Raw genomic sequence first — 18,229 nt, 5'->3', positions numbered from 1 at the left:
GAACCTTTCATTTGGTGAAAGGAGCAAGCACTGGGGTGATACATGGATTTGTGTTGAAACCAGGTGAGAGTAAGTGGCTTTGTCTGAATTTTGGCATGAGTATATTTGAATCTGAAAAGCAGAGTTGAAAATAGAGGAGGATTAAAGTTGAATAAAATGTTCGCATGAGCCCTTCTGAATTGAAGTCTCTCAATTTCACACTGCTCTAGTCCCAACTTCATTCTGGCTTTTCAGGCACCAGTGACCAGTACTACTTGGACATTGTTGGTGGAGCATATAGGCAGTAGAGCGGCATATAGTGGGAGAGCGGCTCAGGGCTGCGCGCGTGGGCATGTAAAGTTTAGCTAAATAGGAAAGTTGAGTAATCCACCCATGCGATGATGTATGATTTATTAAAAGTGTCTTTTCCCTATGTCCCTGCTGATACATAGTGACTTTCCTAACTGTGCAAAGACCTAACAGATGGATATGGTGGGGTTTTCAGTACATAAAAATGTGAATTTTAGCACGGGTGTTCTCAAAGAAAATTTGTTAGCTCTTCTGTCACTTCCTTTTAATTGAGTGTGTTGAATGTATACTGCTCCTCCTTTGTCCTTAGTACACAGTATGAAGATTATGTTCTTAAGCAAGAAAATGTCATTTTTCTTGTATAAATTAAGATTCCTGTGATCCCTGAAATGCTGCAGCATTTCAGAGTCCATCTCTGTGTCAAATTTGAGTTAACCCTGTGGCAGTTCAGTGTCATGATGAATCATAGCTATATGCAACTCTAGATAACCCCCTGTACCCCTTCCAGGAGTCCTGGCTTGTTCCTCTCATATATCGATTAAAGGGTAAAAAAATTGTAGGGCCAGTTAACAAGAAGTAAATCATGCAGCAGACAGCATTTTGATGTTTAAGCTATCTCAGTATCAAGTTATAGATCGGGGTGGCCAAATTGTGGCTCATGGAGCCCCCCGCCCACACCACCTCCATTCTCCACCTACCAGGCTTGGGAGCTCTGCCTTGCAGCAGGGTGGGGCTTTTGCCCAGCAGGTGCCTCATGCGGGGCAGAAGGCCCAAGCTCTGGCAGGTGTACCCTAGCTCTTGAACTTCTGAAGATTGTTGTGTGCAGCTCAAAGGGTCAGTAAGTTTGGCCACCCCGGAACAGATGGCAGTATCACAAGTACCACTGCTGAGTAAATGTTGGTGTTTTAGTGATGAATGTCTGGGGAAACAATCATATCTAGCCAAATTCTGACCCATGTACTGAGAACAAATCAAAATACTGCAGAAATGAGTGGATAGGAGAAAGGGTGGGAACAGTGCTATGTGATCCTTTAAGTTGTAAGCACGCAGCAGGTTGTGTTTTTTTATTAAAACCAAAAAAGACTTTCCAACTCTGGGTCTAAAATCCTAACCCAAGATGCTGGCTTTTCTTTTCAAATGGTTGTTCTCAGCATTCTGATGGATACCCACTTAGCATTTCTCTTTGGTGTTAGTGTTTTGTTTCATGGGAAATGGAATTCAGGCTGAGCTAATTACTGTTATTTTCTTAAGACAGCTGAAAATCTTATGGATAACATTTCAATGAATGTCTACACACTTTCATTTACTGTCCATCTAGATTAGGTAAACTAAGCCTGATTGCATTGCTTTGATAGAAGTAGTATGCGTCAGTCTAACAGATGTTCTGATTCTTGGATTCAGTATCAATTTCAACTTGCTTGTAATAAAGCAAACAGAGAATGAGTGTTCCTAACTTTAAATAAACACCATTGCTATAAGGGGACAGAAATAATAGTTTTGTTTGCCACCATCAAATCATACCTTGTCAGGAAACCAGCGATTAAGTCTCATTTGTTTTAATCTTAAACAGGAAAAATAGTCTGTTTTACACACATTCCCAGCAACTGATATGTCCTTGCAGTGCAGAAACCTCCCGTAACTAAATTAAATTTCATTGCAGTCTGCAGTCAGAACAAAAAAAAAAAGATAATTTTGTCTTTATGTACATTTCTTAATACAGGATATGTCCAGTAACTGAGAACTGTAAGGTCACATTTAGTGAAAGAGTAACAGTTCCTGTGTAAACAAAAAAACCCAAACAAAATAAATCTAAACAAATCAGGGAGTAAAAAGGCTACTGTATGTCATTAAGTATTCTTTACAAGTTACAATGTACACACCAATCACGGACTGTTATTCAATGCTGCTAATGGGGACACTGAAAGAGGCTTACTGAACAGCTGTTAAATCTTGATTTAATAAACAGTTTGTATTAGTATCAAATTATATCAAAAGTCTAAAAAAAATCCATGAGAATTGTTGTTTTACAAATTGTCTTGAGCTGTAAAAAAAAAAACAAGGTCTAAGCTGCACTTTAAAAAAAAAATGAAATGTGCATTTTTGCAGCATGGACACAAGTGCTAGAAAAATGTGATAGTCTTAAGTGCTAAAAGGCTCATTCAGTTACTTTCAGATTTTTGTCCTCAACAATTTCATACACCTTAGTTATCACATAGATCTCAAAGTGTAACATGTAGCAGGCTTCATCCTGTACTTTTTGTGCAATTAAGACACCAATTGAGTATCAAGCCTGGATTTCAATGGGAGTTGGGGGGTGCGCTGCATAAGGAATATAGCACTAGGATCACTACAGGAGACAGAAATATATAAAACAGTCAATGGAGTTTTTTTATGCAAGTAATAGAAAAAAATAGAGCCAGAGTTGCATGGCTGTAACACATAGCAGAAATTGGCCCACTCCTATGCTTTTGAAAATCTACATCTTCCTGAAAGAAGCCATTGTGTAAAGTCTGTGTCTAAAAAGACATACTTGAGAATTGGGTTAAATCTTATCCACAAAGGCCATATATTCCCAAAGATACTAAAATGAATATAGCTAAGATAATACTGTTAAAAGGCAATAGACCATTTCACATATTTCTCACAGAATACAGAGACTAAGGAGCCAATAATTAAAGGCAGCAATATAAAAACTAGTCAAGATGCAATAGGTGGATGCAACATAACTCATCTTAGTTGGCACTTACCACAGTAACTCTAGCTGCAATTCGATAAATATGATAAGACATCGGTGTCAAAATAGGTGGTGCCTTTAACCATTTTTATTTACTTAAACTAGTTAAAATTGGTCTGAAAACTAACTATTTAACAAAGGAAAAGAAATAATATGAAAGGGAGTGCAGAAAAATAATCTAGTCATTTTCAGATTTAGTTAAGAATATTTTTAACTAATAGTTCCCATGCAAAACCTTCTGTTTTGTTGCTCAACCGAAGTGACAGCTTGCGGGGGATGAGGGCAAAGTCCACAACTGCAACAATTATTGGTTACGAAGAGCTTTCCTTTAAAAAAAAAAAAAAAGAATTGGATACAGTAAGCTAAAAAGTGTGTATACCTATACACACTACATAGGGTACATTTTTATATATACACAGTGTGTGTCAGATTCCCACACATACCAATTTCACTTTTAGCAGGAGATTAAAAGTCAATAGATAATGAGCCTTGTGCAGCATCCTCTCGTCCTCTCACATAAATTTCACAAGGAATCTCCTCCATCACTCTGTCTTCTATGACCTGCTCAGGGCAGTCATGGGCCTGTTTAAATGTGTAACTACTTTTCTTGAAGGTGCTATTAAATGTTTTCATCGGCTGAGGTTGTGCAAAATCATTGCGGAAAGGAAGTTCCATGGAACTGAGGTTGGTCCTGCTTTGTTTTATACTGGAAGCTTGAGAGCCACAGTGATGGTCATGAATACATCTCGAAGCAGTAGAAGAACGTCTCATTTTCTGATAGTTCTCAAGTTCTTCTGATAAGTCAGCCAAGTCTGTAGAAATCTCTTTATCCCTTAATGAGAACAGTTCATAATGTGGCGGATCAAATACTTCTTGGAAGCCGGTTTTATTAAAAGCAGTTTTGCAGGCCATAACCTTTTTGCGAGGCTGCTTTACTTGCACCAGAATTGAAATTATGAGAAGAACCAAAACTATCCCTGAAGTAATTCCAATGATGGTTCCATGAGTTTTGGTGATTTGTTCAAACAGTCCAGCTTTTTTCTTCTCTGCAAAAAAGAGGAAAGGGTTGGCTTTTGAGTCGGTTTAAAATGTCTAATCAGAAATAATTCAGTAAAATTTGAGGTTGGACTTTATATGCAAAGATTTAAGATAATGAAAAGTGTAAATAACAGAGCAGGTCATATGCTGAGGTCATTCATATGGGTACAAATGTCTATTAATTAAGCATTGGCTCCATTAATGGGCACTGCATCCCTGTGAGTGAGAATTTGGCCCTGTATGTTTTAAGCATTAGTCCTGACTCGGACAAAACTCACTGATTACAATGGAGTTTCGTCTCATATGGGATGAGCAAGGACTGCAGGACTGAGCCCACTGAACAGCGTGCAATTTCAGGCGAGGACCATGCTCTGCTCTCATAAGTGGTGCTATTTTCCCTGAGATTCACACAAACATTCCAGAGCAGAATATGGCCCATAATTTTGGGGGAAAGAGAAGTTACATTAGAACAACCGTAGAAATGTAATGAACTTATAGATTTGTGGGATTTGCCATATTGAATCAATGCAGTGGTTCATTAAATCCAGTACCCTGCCTTCAGTAGTGACAAACACATGATACTTCAGAGGCTGGTGGGACCCTCCCCTAATCCAACAAACCTATTTAGTTGGGGTATGGGCTACTTCCTGACCCCTGTGATAATCAGTTTACATTCTGAAAACTAAAATTTGATTAAACAGCATATCATTTCTTTAGCTTGCATAGCTACAAATGCTCATACATAAAGGGCCCAATCCTACTCCTATTGGTGCCCATGGCAAAACTCGTATTGATTTGAATGGAGGAAAAACCAGGCCCCCAAATTATCTTGTCCTTTAAAAACCAACAACACTATAAAAAAAATCTAACCATACTATTTATCTTGACTTCACTGGATGGCTTCATGACTGAACTGTACCTACGTATTGCGTTGCAAGTTATTTAATAGTCCACATCATAAGATCAGTTTAAAAAAAAAAAAGTAACTTGATAGCACTTCCTATGAAAGTACACAAGATGGCAGTATTTGATTACAGCAGGTTTCCCACACTTGGAGACAAATTTCTAGCAATTTTTACTCTGGAAAAAGTATTTGTCCTGGATGACTAAAAGAAACTTGTATGAATGCAACAGAATATTCATTAGAAAACAGTAAAAATATTTACTGCTTTCTGGGTTTTGGGGTTTTTTTTGCTGTGATGCTAAATATTAAGAATTCTGTTCACATCTGAATCCAAAATATAGTGAGTAATTTAGTTCAGCACACAGTAGTTAAACATGCTGGGCAAGATGGTATTGCTTTGTTGCTATATATTTAATAAATAAATCTCACATATTGCAGTGGGTTTGTGAAGCATTCTAGGAAAGGTGTATATTTCAGAAAAGCACCTGTAGTTAAGGCAAACATCTCAGAAAACCATTTCTGATTAGGAATGTGTATAATACTTGCTGTGACAATACATTTTAGCTTAGTAACTACATTTATATTATTTTCACACTGTAACATAAAGGGGCCTCCTTTAAAAAACAGATTTTTTCCCACAAAAGCAACAAGGTTTAGGAATAGATGGTAGTGGTACAAATCAGGCAAATACAGAAGCATATACTTAGTAAGTCCAATGTTCTGTGTAAAGTTTAAAGTATGCTGTGTGAAGGGCATGTAATGTTAAATTATAGGGCAAGTACATTCTTCAACCCTGCTCATAGGCCTCCTGGTTTTAAATTAAAAATTTGGAACATCTCCCTGAGTTTAGTAGAATAGCTGTCTTCAGCACATTTGCAGGAAAAGATGTTTTATGACTTTCTTAAATGAAAGGCTAACTGACAATCCTGGATCACCAAGGTTATGCTTTGCACTATATTCACCTTTGCAATGATTTTCATCCCAAGGGTATGCACAGTTTTGAATGCCATTGCAGACTAAAGAATTATTGATGCACATGTTGCTATGGCAAAAGTAAGTGCTGCCTGAACATGGAGCTGCAGGAGAGAAGAAAAAACAAGTTAAGAGCTTAGAGTGCACAAAGTCTGTGAAGAAACCTTATATTTCTCAATATGCATATTCATTCTTTCACTGACTGATCTAAGATTTCACATTACATGAGTTTTCCCCGCATATCCCTTATTAAATAGCTTAGTATACACCCATTTGGGGTTGCTTCTGGATGCACATCAGATACTATGAACAAAACAGTACTGATCAAACTGGTTAGCAAAAAGAGCCATATACTGGTTAGCCACCCAATGCACGTGCTGGAAAAAGCTTCTATTGTCTTAAATGCCTATCTTATAGCCTTATATTGCATTCTGAATTACTTGTTGATTATTTAGATTGCAGTAGTGCCCAAAATGTGCCACATGCTTTCCAAACTCACAGGAAGTCAGTTTGTTCCCTGATAGGGTGACCAGACAGCAAGTGTGAAAAATCCAGACAGTGGGTGGAAGGTAATAGGAGCTTATATAAGAAAAAGACTAAAAAATTGGGACATCTGGTCACCCTATTCCCTGAAGAGTATACTTCCTACCTGTACAGAATACCATAGGTGCATCATGCTTTACAGATGAATGAGACATGACAAATTTCTGCTCTGAAACATGAAAAATCAAAGGGAGATGCGGTGTAGGTCTGAGGCAGCTGAAGTTCCTACCCTTCTTCCAGCACTTCCAGACCTAGGCTGTTAAGTGAAGGTCAAATTCCAGTTCCTGCAGACTGTGAGGGAATGAGTTCCCCACTCGAGCTCCCTTTCCTAAGAACTCTCTTCTCAGGAATTCAAATCTTGGCATTTTCAAACAGAACATCCCTGCTGCTACCAGCCAGTGAGACAGTCCATATGAAGAGAGATGTCGCTTGGCCTCAAGCCCTGTAGGGCTTTGTAGATTAAATGAACAGAATCCAAAAGCAACTGGGAAGCTAGTACAAAAAAATACATTATATAGCTAAAGTGGAAATTCAGTGGTAATAATAATAAATAGTAGCATTCAGCACTTCTATAGTGCCTTCCCTCTGATGATCTCAAAGTGCTTTATAAACATTTAGAAATGCCTGGCAGGTAGGCAACAGTAGTGTAAACACTAACAAACCTGCCACCTATGACTTGATGGTTATTGCTATACTGTATAGTGGTCATTTGGACCTTCCATGTGAAAGAGGTGAACTCCTGCTCATGAATGGGCCCTTTTTATTGCAGATAATAGAGGGTCCAAGGGAGACCAGCCTTTAGCTGGCAGCTGTTTATAAGAAATTTGAAGAAATAAAATAACTATACATTCTCTCTAAAGAGGATTTTAAATTTCTATCATATTTCTTGCCCTTGACATTAGAACAGTGTCAAAGCATCCATTTTCAGTATATATAGCATATTCTTTCTGCTTTAGGACATTGCTTTTGATATTCTACCTAATATACAGTTTGTGTGTTCCATTTTTCTACATCAATAATGTAGTATTTACACATTAGAGATTTCTGTATTGCTCGAAGTCAGTTACATATCAGCATTGATTTTAATGTAAGGACAGTGGTGTACAGCTCAGAAGTTCTAATTCTGTCCAGGAGAAGGTATCAGAGTAGCAGCCGTGTTAGTCTGTATCCGCAAAAAGAACAGGAGTACTTGTGGCACCGTAGAGACTAACAAATTTATTAGAGCTTATGCTCTAAATTTGTTAGTCTCTAAGGTGCCACAAGTACTCCTGTTCTTTTTGCAGGAGAAGGTAGTGGCTTGTCTTGCTCACATGTCCGTTTATTACATATTTCCCAGATAACTCTTGCTTGAGCATCTGGGGTTCACAAATGCAGACGTGAATCCAAGGGGTGAGTGACGGAGAGGATGGCAAGTGGGAAAGGGATAGAGTTCTACCATGTCTTCCCCTCAGTTAAACCCCTAGGTCCTAATTGCTTCAGTTGGAGTTTTGCCTGCAGAATTAATGGAGGTTTTAAGCCTATATTTCTTAACCCTCTAAATTTGCCTTCCTTAAAACAAATGTCTTTGTACTGCTGCTTCATGTGATCCCATTTCTTACTGTGCTGAATTCCACAAGCTCATGTGCACTGCTTCTGAGCTTTATTTTCATGTTATCAATTGGTTCCTCTATATTGGAAAGAAATAGATCCACAGAGGATCCTGTTTGTAGTCTCAACTCTTTGAATCAAAGCTTTTGTCATACGTAATTTAGGAACTTCTTAGAAGATGCATGTTACCCAATTTTTATCTTAGTAATTTCAATACTTCTAAATATCATTGATTGTTTTACACACTTTCCTTGACTGGGTGTTGCAAAAATTTTAATACTTGGAAAGTGCTTTGAGATCCTTTGAAGAACAGTGCTTTATAGTATTATTAATTCATGGGAAGTTGTGGAGAAGAGGCACTGTATGAATTAACAATGAGAGGCTTAAGGCAGTAGAGGAGGAAGGTAATATTTGAGGCATTGCCTTTTCAAAGCAACTTCCATTTATCCATTTAATTTCTTTTTACTATTGAGTTTGAATGTATAGCGATTTTGAGCTAGATATGCAAAAGAGCTGAGCACCTAACAGTTAAGCATCCAATTAAGTGGCCAAATTTTCCAGAAAGCTCTGTTCCCGTTTAGGTGCATAAATAGGGGCCAGTTTGTTCTCAATGGGAGATGCTGGATCCTGGGCTCTTTTGAAAATCTGGCCCTTCATTTATTTTAAGTGCCAATAGTGAAGAATAAGGTCCCAAGGTTTTTGCCTGCTCAAACTCTGGCTGCTTCTTTAACTACAGTAGAACCTCAGAGTTATGAGCACCAGAGTTACGAACTGACCAGTCAACCACACACCTCATTTGGAACTGGAAGTATGCAATCAGGCAGCAGCAGAGACAGCCTCCTCCCCCCCCCCCCCCCCCCCAAAAAAAAAAGCCAGTACAGTACTGTGTTAAAACATAAGCTACTAAAAAAAATAAAGGGAAAGTTTAAAAAAAGATTTGACAAGGTAAGGAAACTGTTTCCATGCTTGTTTCATTTAAATTAAGATGGTTAAAAGCAGCATTTTACTTCTGCAAAGTTAAGTTTCAAAGCTGTCTTAAGTACAGTAATACAGCTGAAAATTGACTTAACTAGTTGCTCCTTTACTGGAAAGAGAATCTGTTCTCATGCTGGTGTCCAAGTCACAACCTTACATGCCCTTCATCTGGAATGACAGGATAAAACTCATGCAGCTATAGTACTTATGAATATGAAACTGGATCAGCTACTGTTCTGGTTGGAAACATGGAAGTTAGACTGGATAGCACCAAGCACTGAATAGCGCAAACAGAAAAGGACCTTAAGTGATTCAGACTGAGAAATGGGTGGGTATCCAGCATTTCAAGTAGCATATATAAAGAGAAAAAAATCTGCCACTTAGAGTGGAAATGTTGGAGATCCAGATCACTATTAAGCTTCTTGGACTGAGACCACATGTGGATAGAAAAACTGACTAGATTTTTTTTAAATTATAAAATTGATAGCCTACTCCTGCAAGATGTAATTTCTGGAACACCAAAGAAACAGAGTAGTTGTTGGATAGAACTGAGTGCTTTTTGAGGGAAGAATAACTATGGGATATAGCATCAGACCAGGACTTTGATGAAAACTGAACTTTTTTTGGTAATACTTTCTCTTAGCCATGTCATTTTGAGGTTCACTGTAAGGTATGAAACTTGACATATACGTGGATGATGAATTGTAAACAAACATTCTTTCCTTTTTTCATCCCTAGATTTTTTTTTTAAAGCATTTTGGTTTTGAAATATGTACATTACCAAGAACAGTGTGTGATTCCTGGCAAAAGAAACTAAACTCTTTATTCTTCCAAGGAAGATCAGTTGAATACCATGCAGTTTACTGCAAATGGAGAAGGGGGGGGGGGAGAAAGTCTTTTGAATGAGAATTTAAAAACTGAGGTGGTGTGGACATTGAAGACCTTGGCGTTTTCCTCAATAGTAGAGAGCTGCCCTAATGTACTGGGCCAAAATTTCTGGAGACTCCGCTAATGATATTGGGCAACTAAGAGTCTGCTTTATCCCCCAAGTCCTGGTCATCCTGTAAATGAAATTGATGTTTCATGACATGTTCAGTTTTCAAGTACCTATGAATCAACTAGGAGCCCTAGGTCTAGCTCAGTGGTTCTCAAACTTTGTATTGGTGACCCCTTTCACACAGCAAGCCTCCGAGTGCAACCCCCCACCCTTATACAATAAAAACACTTATTTATAATGGTGCTAAATATTTAAATGCTGGAGGTGAAGCCGGGCTTGGGGTGTAGTCTGACAGCCCCACTTCAGCAACATCCCATGTAATAACCTCACAACCCCCTGAGGGGTCATGACTCAGTTTGAGAACCCATGGTCTAGCTATAATACATCATCATCATAACAACACCTGGCTCTTACATAGCATTTTTTATCTAAAGATCTTAAAGGGCTTTACAAAGGAGGTTAGTATCATTATCTCCATGTACACTGAGTGTTAATACTTGGTACATTGATTCTTGTGTCAGAATGTTGTCTATTGTAGATAACGAACATAACAATGCTATTCAGTGTTCATCTATCTTCAGGTAGTTTAACTGTGCTTTACTAAGGCCTTGTCTACACTACGAGAGTAGTTCGATTTTACTTGCATCGAATTTTTGTAATCGATATTGCAAATTCGAACGTGTGTGTCCACACTAAGGACAGTAATTCGACTTTGTGCGTCCACACTAATGGTGAAAGCGTCGACATTCGAAGCGGTGCACTGTGGTCAGCTATCCCACAGTTCCCGCAGTCCCCTCTGCCCATTGGAATTCTGGGTGTAGCCGGCAATGCCTTCTGGGTAACAAAATGTGTCGAGGGAGCTTTTGGGTAACTGTCGTCATCCGTCCATCACTCCTGCCCTCCCTCCCTGAAAGCGCCGGCGGGAAATCATTTTGCGCACTTTTCCAGTCATTGACAGCGCGGACGCCACAGCACTGCGAGCATGGAGCACGCTGCGACCATCGCTGCAGTTGTGGCCGCTCTCAATGCCTCGCAGCTTATCATACAGGTTTCCCTGAGGCAGATGCAGAAAAGTCAGGCGAGGAGGCTACGGCACCGCGGTGATGTCCTGAAGTCTGAGAGTAGCACGGACCTGTCAGAAAGCAGGGGACCCAGCGCCGAGGACATCGCGGTGGCAATGGGTCATGTTGATGCCGTGGAACGGCGATTCTGGGCACGGGAAACAAGCACTGAGTGGTGGGACCGCATAGTGCTGCAGGTCTGGGATGAATCCCAGTGGCTGCGAAACTTTCGCATGCGGAAGGGAACTTTCCTTGAACTTTGTGAGTTGCTGTCCCCTGCCCTGAAGCGCAGTGACACCCGGTTGCGAGCTGCACTGAGTGTACAGAAGCGAGTGGCCATAGCCCTCTGAAAGCTTGCAACGCCAGACAGCTACCGGTCAGTCGCGAACCAGTTTGGGGTGGGCAAATCTACCGTGGGGGTTGTTGTGATGCAAGTAGCCAAGGCAATCGTTGATGTACTGCTGCCAAAGGTAGTGACCCTGGGAAACGTGGAGGCGATCATAGATGGCTTCGCAGCGATGGGATTCCCAAACTGCGGTGGGGCCATAGATGGAACTCACATCCCTATCCTGGCACCGGACCACCAGGCCACCCAGTACATTAACCGAAAGGGCTACTTTTCCATGGTGCTGCAAGCACTGGTGGACCACAGGGGACGTTTTACCAACATCTACGTGGGATGGCCGGGCAAGGTTCATGACGCTCGTGTTTTCAGGAACTCTGGTCTGTTTAGACGGCTGCAACAAGGTATTTACTTCCCGGACCACAAAATAACTGTTGGGGATGTGGAGATGCCTATAGTCATCCTCGGGGACCCAGCCTACCCGCTAATGCCCTGGCTCATGAAGCCCTATACTGGCGCCCTGGACACTGAAAAAGAACTCTTCAACTACCGGCTGAGCAAGTGCAGAATGGTGGTGGAGTGTGCTTTTGGCCGTCTCAAGGGGAGATGGAGAAGCTTACTGACTCGCTGTGATCTCAGCGAAACCAATATCCCCATTGTTATAACAGCTTGCTGTGTGCTCCACAATCTCTGTGAGAGCAAGGGGGAGACCTTTATGGCGGGGTGGGAGGTTGAGGAAAATAGCCTGGCTGCTGATTACTCACAGCCAGACAGCCGGGCGATTAGAAGAGACCAGCGTGAAGCGCTGTGCATCCGGGAGGCTTTGAAAGCAAAGTTCCTCAGTGAGCAGGGTAACCTGTGACTTTAAAGTTTGTGTACTGAGAAGCTAAACCTGCCCCCGTTTCTTTACCCAGGTAATGTTGACTATCCTATCCAGTTACATACCCCCTTCACCCCCCTTCCAACACACGTTGCGAAATAAAAATAGTTCAACTTTGTTAAAGCACACCATTTTCTTTAATACTGTTTTCGCGGGAATTTTTTAAAACTGGGACGCAGACTGTGGTGCGGAGCGGGTGTAGTGTAGTGACGCGAATGCAGCTTCTAAACTCAAGGATTGACAGGCTCCGCTGCGGTGGGATGGTTGTTTCAACGGAGCCTGTCACCCCTCCTGATCGGGACTGTGTGTATAGGGGGGTCTATGTGACTTTGTGGCAGGGGGAGGACGGTTACAGATCCCCTGCTGTGTGGCTCTGTGATCCTGCCTAAGGACCGCCGCTTAAGATCTGTAACTGCCCTCCCCTGCCACAAAGTCACAGAGCAACCCACCCCCCACCACATAACATGAAAACAACCTCCCAGACTAACCAGGGTAACTAGTCACTGCATCACTGCACTGTGTATGTGCCCTGCTGCTGTGCCTGCCCCCGACTATGTACCCTGCCAAAGGTGACTGTCCTGTCCAATTACCAACCCCCTTTCCCATCCTCCTCCAAAAGAACATGATTGAAACAGTAGTTTACAGAAACGTATTTTTTATTATCAACTACACATGGCATTGGGAGGTGAAACTTGGACGGGGGCTTGTGTCAGGCGGGAAGGAAAGAACTGTTCAAATTTTGGGAAACGAGAGCCTTCTGCTACTAGAGCTCTCTGCAGGGGTGGAGTGAGAGTTAGCAGGGACTCTGCCGCCTCTCCTTCTTTGCACTTTGGGTGAGGTGGGTATGGGACTTGGTGGCAGGGGAGGGCGGTTATAGATGGACTGCAGCGGGGCTCTGTCCTCCTGCCTCCGTTTCTGCAGAACATCCACAAGGCGCCGGAGCGTGTCCGTTTGCTCCCTCAGTAGTCCAAGCAGCGTTTGAGTCGCCTGCTGGTCTTCCTGCCGCCACCTCTCCTCCCGATCCATGTTGGCTTGGTGCATTCGGGTCAAGTTCTCCCGCCACTGGGTCTGCTGTGCTGCCTGGGCTTGGGAACAGGCCATAAGCTCAGAGAACATGTCCTCCCGTGTCCTCCTCTTCCTACGCCTAATCCGCGCTAGCCTCTGGGAGTGTGATTCCAGGCTAGGTTGTGAGACAGTCGCAGATGGGGCTGTGGAAATGGGAAAAAGGGAGTGAATTCCTCAGAAAGAAAAATGTAGTTGTGAACAAAGAACATAGTCTTTCTCTGTGAACAAGACCATGCACAGCACCTATCACATGCGCACTCAGCACAAGGTCGAATTTTCGGCCTTCGCATTCAGTGCCTGGGGTCTTGCACAGCACATTTGAGAAGCGGGGCAGCACAACGGAATTTCTGTTGCAGGCAGACATGGTAAGCCGTACACTTGTGGCAGTTTAAAACTTTTAGATTACCACTGGCCTCATTTCACATTTAAAGCTATGTCAGTTCCTGCAGCCAGCAATCCGGCAAGCGGGAACTCTGCCCCTGTCCCACCCCCTCGCGGCTGTCCCCGGGAACGATCCCTTTCGGCTGCCCCTCTCCTGCCTCCACCGTGTGGCTAAAAACCAGCGGTTACAGTTCTGTCAAGGAACGGGAAAGCAGTCCCAACACTAACATTCCCCTACCTAATTAAAAGCAGGTCACCATGGGCGACATCACCCTGATGAGGATCTCTGAGAGCGACAGACAGAGAATGCTCCGGGAAAGCCTCCAAAGACCAGGGCCGTATGCCGCCCTGCTGTGCAGAGCAATGATTCCCGAGTACGTGATAGTCTCGTGGCGCAGCAACGTCTCGTACTTCGGAGGACCCAATAAGGCCGCTCTCCCCAGGAACCTCATGGAACGGCTTTCAAGTTACCTCCAGGAGAGCTTCGTGGAGATATCCCAGGAGGACTACTGCTCTATCCCCGGACATATAGACCGCATTTTACTGTAGCTGCAGTAGCAGGGAATAAACAGTAGAGCGGCTTGTGCAGGACAATCACTGAAAACCGGACATTGCTAGATTTTTTTTCAAAACTTGCACTGCCCATGACTAAACCGTTAAGCGCATAGGGCACACTAATCATGAACAACCCATTCTTTAAATTGTTAATATTCCTGTTTTGTTAAAAATAAATGTTTAGATGTTTACAACACTTACTGGCTGATCCTTCACCAGATTCTGTGTCCGGGGTAATGGCTGGTGACGCTTCGTAGGGAATCTCTGTAAGGGTGATGAAGAGATCCTGGCTGTCGGGGAAATCAGCGTTGTGAGCGCTGCCGACTGCCTCGCCCTCCTCATCTTCCACGTCCCCTAACATGTCCGAGGAACCGGCCGTGGACACTACCCCATCCTCAGAGTCCACCGTCACTGGTGGGGTAGTGGTGGCGGCCGCACCGAGGATGGAATGCAGTGCCTCGTAGAAACGGGATGTCTGGGGATGGGATCCGGAGTGTCCGTTTGCCTCTTTGGTCTTCTGGTAGCCTTGTCTCAGCTCCTTGATTTTCACGCGGCACTGGGTTGCATCCCGGCTGTATCCTCTCTCTGCCATGTCTTTAGAGATCTTCTCGTACATCTTTGCATTCCGTCTTTTGGATCGCAGCTCGGAAAGCACGGACTCATCGCCCCACACAGCGATGAGATCCAAGACTTCCCGATCAGTCCATGCTGGGGCCCTCTTTCTATTCACAGACTGCACGGCCATCACTGCTGGAGAGCTCTGCATCGTTGCCAGTGCTGCTGTGCTCGCCACGATGTCCAGACAGGAAATGAGATTCAAACTGGCCAGACAGGAAAAGGAATTCCAATTCAAATTTTCCCGGGGCTTTTCCTGTGTGGCTGGTCAGAGCATATGAGCTCGCACTGCTGTCCAGAGCGTCAACAGAGTGGTGCACTGTGGGATAGCTCCCGGAGCTATTAGCGTCGATTTCCATCCACACCTAGCCTAATTCGACAAGGCCATGTCGAATTTGGCGCTACTCCCCTCGTCGGGGAGGAGTACAGAAGTCGAATTAAAGAGACCTCTATGTCGAACTAAATAGCATCGCAGTGTGGACGGGTGCAGGGTTAATTCGATGTAACGGCGCTAACTTCGACATAAACGCCTAGTGTAGACCAGGCCTAAGAGAGGATGTCGTCTCTCTGTATAGTTGCTTGTGCACTGAATATTCTAATGAAAATGCCTTCTGTTCCTTTCACAAACTTAGGCCCAGATTGTGCTATTTAATGACTGGGGTGGTATACAGCCATCCCACCTCTTGGGGAACTAAAAGAATTATGTCCCCGAAATCACACTCTCCCCCTTAGGTACCTGATGTTCAGGGGAGTTTTTCTGCACCCACCCAGCTTCGTGGACTGGTATGGAGGAGCAAGGCTTTGCCTTCTCTCTGTTGCCTCTTCCATTCCAAAAGGAGGTGGTTTGTAGTCTCACATCTGCCTGGATGGAACATATGGGCTGCACTCCCCTCCTTGACAAGTTTCCAAATATGGGGGTGGGGGGGGGCAGGGATTAGAAGGCTCCTTGCAACCTCTCTTTGCTGCACAAGGGGCAAGGATCAACTGGCCCATCAATATACAGTATTCTCTCTTCTAATAGCCAAGTATTATACGTGATACTGCTAACACCACCTATTCAGGTTGCTCAACATTTCCCATTATAGGACTCTGTTTTCAGTAGCATGTAACCGTGCAAAACCCAACCATCTGAGCTGAAATTTTCCATGCTGGGTGTCTGCCTCAAGCTGAATTTTTTGAAATGTCAGCCAAAATGGTTCAGCTGTTTCCAAGAAGACGACTAAGTAAAAAATTTGTCTGTTAAATTATTGAGGTTTTTTTCCTTTGAAATGCTCCAGCGTTCAAATGCTTTGGAACAGGGTCCTGAAGTTTTTTGGTGGTGGTCTTGTGTCAGGGATGTGACTTTTGCAATCCCTGGGAAAATCTGGCCAACTGATTGTTTTTGAAAAACAAACTCACTTCCTACATGCTCAGTAGAGCTGTAGATTGTTAACAGCTGAAGTTTCTAACTGTTCTGTCCCTACTGAGCATGCTCCCAGCTCTTAGTGGCTGATTGGACTGCATATGCACCATCCCCACAAGAATGACTGAGGATGCTTCAGTCCAAGACTACAGGGGTAAAGCTGGACTTTCCTGGTAAGCGCTGCTCCAGGCTTGGAAGCAGCCAGGCACTGGAACTGAGAGCAGAGAGCCATAAGAATACTCCTACTCAAAACTACATTGAAGAATGCTTTTACAACCTGAATAACAAACACTCAAAAGTTAGGAAATGCCAGATTTAAGGTTTCCTGGACACAATACAGTCTTCCACTAAATGATCACCTACTCTTTTTCCCCCCACAGGACCCATGCTCTGGAGTCGAATCAGGGTTGTGTTGTAAAAGCTTTTTTTCTGTAGGATCCTCTCTCTCATTTGTTCAAGAAGTTGGAAGGTACGTAGTGAATGAGAGGGAATTGGTGGCAAAGAAAGGAGGGTGTCCTGGTTAAGGCAACTGAATGCCACTCTGGTGGACTGTGATTTGATCCCTGCCTTTGTCACACAAAGTTCCTATGTCATGTAAGCCAGAATTGTTCACAGGGGGTCACTGATTAAGAATTCCTCTTTTCTGGATGCCCCACTTGGGACCCCGGGGCCTGATTTACAGAAGTGGTGCTCATTCACAACTGCACCCGAAGTCAATGGGAGCTATCCCTGAATACAAAGTGCTTAGTACTCTGGTCCTAGGCATTTCACATTAGGCACCCAGACTTAGTGGATACTTTGGACCTTAATCTCTTAGTACCTCAGCTCCCAATCTGTAAAATGTGAATCATGTTATATCTTCACTTCACAGAGGTGTTATGAAGATCAATACTTGAAGTACTCAGACACTAGAGTGGTGAGCACCTTGGAAGAGTCCATGAGGAAAAACTACAGTAATAAGGTTTAGGGCCACACATTGAACACTGAGGAGAACACAATATTGAAATATGATCATTAAGTGAGCACCTGAATAAGTCAGGGCACCTGTGGAAAAAAATAGTATGTAATCACTTAAGATCATAACACATGCACAACAAGGCTAAATTAAGGCAACCTTAATTCTGGCATTTCCTTATTTTTGAGTGCTTGACTTCGCAAACTTAATAAGGTTCTTTTAATATAGGTAGTGGTGTTCATATAGTGTATCGGGGAAAAACCAAAACACATTCTATTATCTCATCCCCTTTAGCTGAGTTATGCTATTTCAGTCACAGCTGCAGTCTGAAATGGGTAGGCGTGAACTGAATATGTCATGCAGAATTAGTTCATTTATATAAACCTCTTCAGAAATATTGATTGTTTTCAGGGATGGATTCATACAATTACAAATCAGTAACAAGGTAGAAGAGAAAAAAGTGCTCAATGATCTGAAAAAAGAATAAGCACATAATTTCACTATTCTGAGCACTGAAGTTTGCTTATAACAAGGATATTTTAATATACACCTCTACCCCCATATAACGCTGTCCTTGGGTGCCAAAAAAAAAAAAAAATCTTACTGCATTATAGGTGAAACCGCCTTGTATCCAAATTAGTGTTCTATCGGGGTAAAGGTGTACACGAAATGCTCTGTTTCATTGGCTTTTTTTTTTTTTTTTTAAATCAACTCATTATCTTTCTCCTTAGGTATCAAACCTCAAGCTGGGAGATAGGCAAGAACTGTACATATCTTTACAGACTTGCTTTTGGCAATGATTTTTTGATTAGACAGACTCCTTTCTTTGAAAAAGCAGATATCTTTATACCTCTTCATCACTTCAGCTTGTTGGAGAAGCAAGAATGGGAAAAAAAAAAATCAATATTTATAATATGAACTGATCGTTTGACCT

General features: G+C 42.6%; 2 protein-coding genes and 1 long non-coding RNA gene across 15 annotated transcripts in view; 1 reads left to right on the top strand and 2 right to left on the bottom strand.

Annotated features, from left to right (window-relative positions):
• Positions 1–18,229, top strand: part of LOC112059377 (uncharacterized) — a 104,048-nt gene that overhangs the window by 82,060 nt on the left and 3,759 nt on the right. The window contains exon 3 of one of the 2 annotated variants that reach the window (XR_010592664.1): positions 16,721–16,809. The exons of the other annotated variant lie outside the window; for it this stretch is intronic. This is a non-coding gene — a long non-coding RNA (uncharacterized LOC112059377). The remainder of the gene's footprint in view (positions 1–16,720; positions 16,810–18,229) is intronic. 2 annotated transcript variants of the gene reach the window in all.
• Positions 1,829–18,229, bottom strand: part of NETO2 (neuropilin and tolloid like 2) — a 52,032-nt gene continuing 35,631 nt past the window's right edge. For 5 of the 12 annotated variants that reach the window (XM_005289846.4, XM_065567615.1, XM_005289843.5 and 2 more), the window contains 2 exons: positions 5,927–6,040; positions 1,829–4,068 (listed from right to left, as the gene is read on the bottom strand). In XM_005289846.4, coding sequence (XP_005289903.1) covers positions 3,488–4,068; positions 5,927–6,040 — 695 coding nt within the window. In that variant the 3' untranslated portion in view covers positions 1,829–3,487. The remainder of the gene's footprint in view (positions 4,069–5,926; positions 6,041–18,229) is intronic. The other 7 variants (XM_065567617.1, XM_065567611.1, XM_065567612.1 and 4 more) reach the window with 3 other exon arrangements.
• LOC135975675 (uncharacterized) lies at positions 12,904–15,206 on the bottom strand. The gene is made up of 2 exons (XM_065567621.1): positions 14,525–15,206; positions 12,904–13,530 (listed from the first exon to the last, which is right to left on the bottom strand). The coding sequence occupies exons 1-2, from the start codon at positions 15,087–15,089 to the stop codon at positions 13,055–13,057; spliced, it is 1,041 nt and encodes a 346-aa protein (XP_065423693.1). The 5' UTR covers positions 15,090–15,206; the 3' UTR covers positions 12,904–13,054.

Source organism: Chrysemys picta, chromosome 14 (assembly GCF_011386835.1).
Source record: "Chrysemys picta bellii isolate R12L10 chromosome 14, ASM1138683v2, whole genome shotgun sequence".
NCBI lineage: Eukaryota > Metazoa > Chordata > Testudines > Emydidae > Chrysemys > Chrysemys picta.
Note: the sequence above shows the minus strand (reverse complement) of the source record. Positions and strands in the feature narration are given on the sequence as shown.

Coding starts and splice junctions, on each gene's coding strand:
- LOC135975675 (XM_065567621.1), bottom strand. CDS start 15,089: ATGCAGAGCTCTCCAGCAGTGATGGCCGTGCAGTCTGTGAATAGAAAG. Junction 13,531..14,524: donor ATCTGGTGAAGGATCAGCCA/GTAAGTGTTGTA, acceptor CCATTTCCACAG/CCCCATCTGCGACTGTCTCA.